At 37.1% G+C, this 3,643-nt stretch overlaps 1 protein-coding gene across 1 annotated transcript; it reads right to left on the bottom strand.

Annotated features, from left to right (window-relative positions):
* Nucleotides 1-842: 842 nt before the first annotated feature.
* Nucleotides 843-2,958, bottom strand: LOC102301201 (signal-regulatory protein beta-2-like). The gene is made up of 5 exons (XM_042219481.1): nt 2,526-2,958; nt 1,452-1,805; nt 1,197-1,334; nt 1,043-1,101; nt 843-941 (listed from the first exon to the last, which is right to left on the bottom strand). The coding sequence occupies exons 1-5, from the start codon at nt 2,845-2,847 to the stop codon at nt 843-845; spliced, it is 972 nt and encodes a 323-aa protein (XP_042075415.1). The 5' UTR covers nt 2,848-2,958.
* Nucleotides 2,959-3,643: the final 685 nt, after the last annotated feature.

Here is a 3,643-nt window from a genome sequence, read left to right as displayed (position 1 = left end):
CATTTTTCATTTACACATAGATATGGAAATCGCAGTTGAGGATCATCAGGCACTAGACACACTGATGCTACCCCACAGGGCAGACAGGTCTGGCCCGGATCTGGTGCCAAGCCGGCATTGCTGGCTGACTTCCTGCATAGTAAGTGGTATGTCATCCAGATATGGGCCAGGCCTGGCGTATGTGCCACTGTTTATGTGATAGCATGCCACATCTAGCCCAATTATGGTTTGGTTTATGTGGCCCAGGCTCATGGAAAACAGGTCTGGCCCAGATCTGGCATCAAGCTGGCACTTGTGACTGACTGGTGTCATGGCAGGGTGTATGCCAACCAGATGTTGGCCAGGTATGGCAATGGCAATTTTAGTTAGAAGACCCAAATACCATGTTGCAATACTATACTGCTGTGGTAGCCAACATTTCAAATGCAGGTTTGACAAGTTTGCGAGTGCACGCTTTATCCAAAACCTAGTGAAAGGTTTACTTATGTTCACCACCAGGTGTCTGTAGCTCAGGAGGTAGAGCTGGTCACCTGCTGAGGGTAAGATTAGTGGTTCGTTCCCTGAACCCTTTAGTCTGCATGTCAAGAGTGTGAATTTGTATGAATGTAGTTAGGAAGCACTCAGTTTAGAGAAAGTGTGTGTGATTGGGTGAATGTGGCATGCTGTATAGAGCACTTTGAGTAATACGGGAGACTAGAAAAGCGCTGTCTGAAAAGAGTTCATCATCTTACTTTTGCACTATTATTATCCGGCACATGTTATTATTACATGGCTTGATTAAGGTACACATTAGGCTGACATCTGGGGCCAAATCCACCATAGGTCCCAAGCACCATACAGGTTTAGTCATTGCGCTGTACTTGTATATCTCTTTCCATCATCATAGCTGTCTTAGTCAACCTGAACACAACCACAGTATGAAGCCCTGTATCCTGTGATATCTGAAAAAATAATATATTTCACAAAAACTGTGAGATGACAAATATATAAAAGTAATAACAGTAGTGTTACAATGTATGTATGTATGTTTAAAAAAACTTACCTTCTGATTTAGTTGATTACTAGTGGTCATGGTACAATTCAGTTGCACTGCTACAGCACCTGAATTAAAGGAACCTAAAATAAAAATAAGATTTACTGAAATTCAGAATATACTGCAAATTAAGTATAAATAAGTATAAATGAAAACAGATTACCATTCGAACAATTATATTTCTTGTTCTTGAGTACATAACTCAGTAAGGCTATAACCATCAAACTTATTGCCAAAGCAGCACACAAAAGAAACACAACTGTGTTGACCACCCGAGAATCACCAAATGACCTAATGTTGTCTGAAAAACAAAAGGATTAAACATGAAAGGTTAATCGCTATGAAAACATTTCCTTAAATGTGCCTCCTGAAAACTAGAAATAATCTGAAGATGAATATATTACATAAAGGTTGTTACCTTCAATATTCAATTTTGCTCCATTACCAAAAATGACATGTCCACATGTTGCCACAGCACAATAGTAGTTTCCAGAATCAGAAGAGCTGATATTGTTCTTTGAGAACTTGTAGACACATTTTCGAGGAGAATGAACATCAGACTGCCTCTCACATGCATCACCACTGCTTCTATAAACGTAAATCACACTGGGATGTGTTTCATTCATTCCTGCTCTGAACCAGTACACATCCTCTGGACATGTATTCTTCTGCAGGTCAGAGAGGACCGAACACTGTAGAGTCACTGAGTCTCCTTGATATATCGGAGCTGATGGCAACTCTTGAATGACAACGGGGATGTCAGGTTCTGGTCCTGGAAAATAAAACAAAGTATGTACAATTCATTTAAAACCACTGCAAGAATTGTTATTTTTCACAGTCATGAATAAAGCTAAACTTATGCCACCAACTGTCCCTCAAACTTATGTATGATTCTTAACAAAAGTATTTTACCACCCATCATGAAAACAAGAAAACAGAAAAATGTGTCAATCAGCCACAAACTTGTTTAAAGGCAAAAGTTATATTGTTATTTATTAGACAAACAGCAAACTGAATTCATGTTGTTATACACTCATTTACGCTGACTTCTGTTCAGGAATGCAAGTAAATAAGATTTGGTATCTTAATAAAATATAGTAAAGTACTTTACTATATTTTCAGCTTTTTTGCTAAACAGTACTTTTAAGAATTCAAGTATAATATTGATATTTTATTATAAACATGCTTCTGCATGCTGGTGCATTTTTCAACAGAGAAACATGAAAAAATCATTTTTCTATTAACTAGTATTAACTAGTAAGTACTGTTAATTAAGGGCAGCTATGGCATTCAATTCAATTCAATTCAATTTTATTTATATAGCGCCAAATCACAACAAAAGTCGCCTCAAGGCGCTTCATAGATGCAGAGAAAAACCCAACAATCATATGACCCCCTTACATAAACCTTACAATGAGAGGTAGTTAATAAATGTGTTAATCAAAGTAAATTCAAAGTTGAGCATCAATAAGGAGAATATTGTGTCATTTACCTTTGACTCTTAGGAAAGTAATATTCCACTTTGTCGTTTTGAGTTCAATCACTTCTTCACAGTAATAGAAGGCAGTGTCATTGAGCTGTGTTTGAATTATATGGAGAACAAATGTTCCTGTTTCCTGCTTTGTTGTAATACGAGGAGTTTTGTTAACAGTGCCCTGATCAAAAGTGTAGGTCGCCCCTAAGACTTCAGGCAGATTTCCAGCAACAACTCGGATCCAAAAAAGTAATCCTGACAAGTTAGACCGGCGACTACACGTCAGAGTCACATCTTCTCCAAGATGAACATTTTTTGTTACAAAGCTTTGGTCATCCATGCATCCTGAAAAATAAAGTCAATCCTTTACATCCAAGTGTTAAAGGTAACACTTACTGAAACACAGAGAAAACTGAACACAGATGCATACTTACGCCCAGCTGTCAGTAAAAGAGCTATGCACAATATGATCAACATTTTCTGGTTCAGACCTCAGTTAAATTTAGATTTCACTGCAAGATGATTAATCTTAATGTAGTTTTATCAAATGGGAGGGGACAATGAGATGGGAGGGGACAATGAGATGGGAGGTAACCATTTTAAAACAATCTGATTGGTCTGTAATAATGTTGGATGTAAAGTTAAATGTTAAGTTAAAATGATCTCATTGTCTCCAATGAACATACATGACACTAGCAGTCATCACAAGAGTCGCAACTAAAATTCTAGAATAGATTTCCTGTTCAGAATTTCCAGCCATGTTATAAAGAGAAAAGCTCCAAGACATCAGCTTTTGCTTAGATGCTCTATTGGGCCAGAAAAAGGCAATTGTGGAAAATTGTATCTAAGATTTTACATTATAATTTATGATATACTTTTTTGAGCATTGATAAATGACGTCTTTGAGAGTAAACACAACATGACCAACACACCAAAACACGAAATATGGTTGACAAAACAGGTTGTGTGACAATCGTATGTCCAGAGTAAAAATAGCATTTTGTGATTGTGCTGCAATACTGTTTCAGTCAAATTCTCCAAACTGCAAAATGCCTAGAGAAAATACTGTTAGTGATATATCAGTGTGATATATCAAAGGACAATGTTGTTCCACTTATTTTGCACTAAACCAAACA

This window comes from Haplochromis burtoni, unplaced genomic scaffold, assembly GCF_018398535.1.
Source record: "Haplochromis burtoni strain Fernald_Lab_line unplaced genomic scaffold, NCSU_Asbu1 Contig_33, whole genome shotgun sequence".
NCBI lineage: Eukaryota > Metazoa > Chordata > Actinopteri > Cichliformes > Cichlidae > Haplochromis > Haplochromis burtoni.
This window is presented reverse-complemented; position numbering and strand designations above follow the sequence as displayed.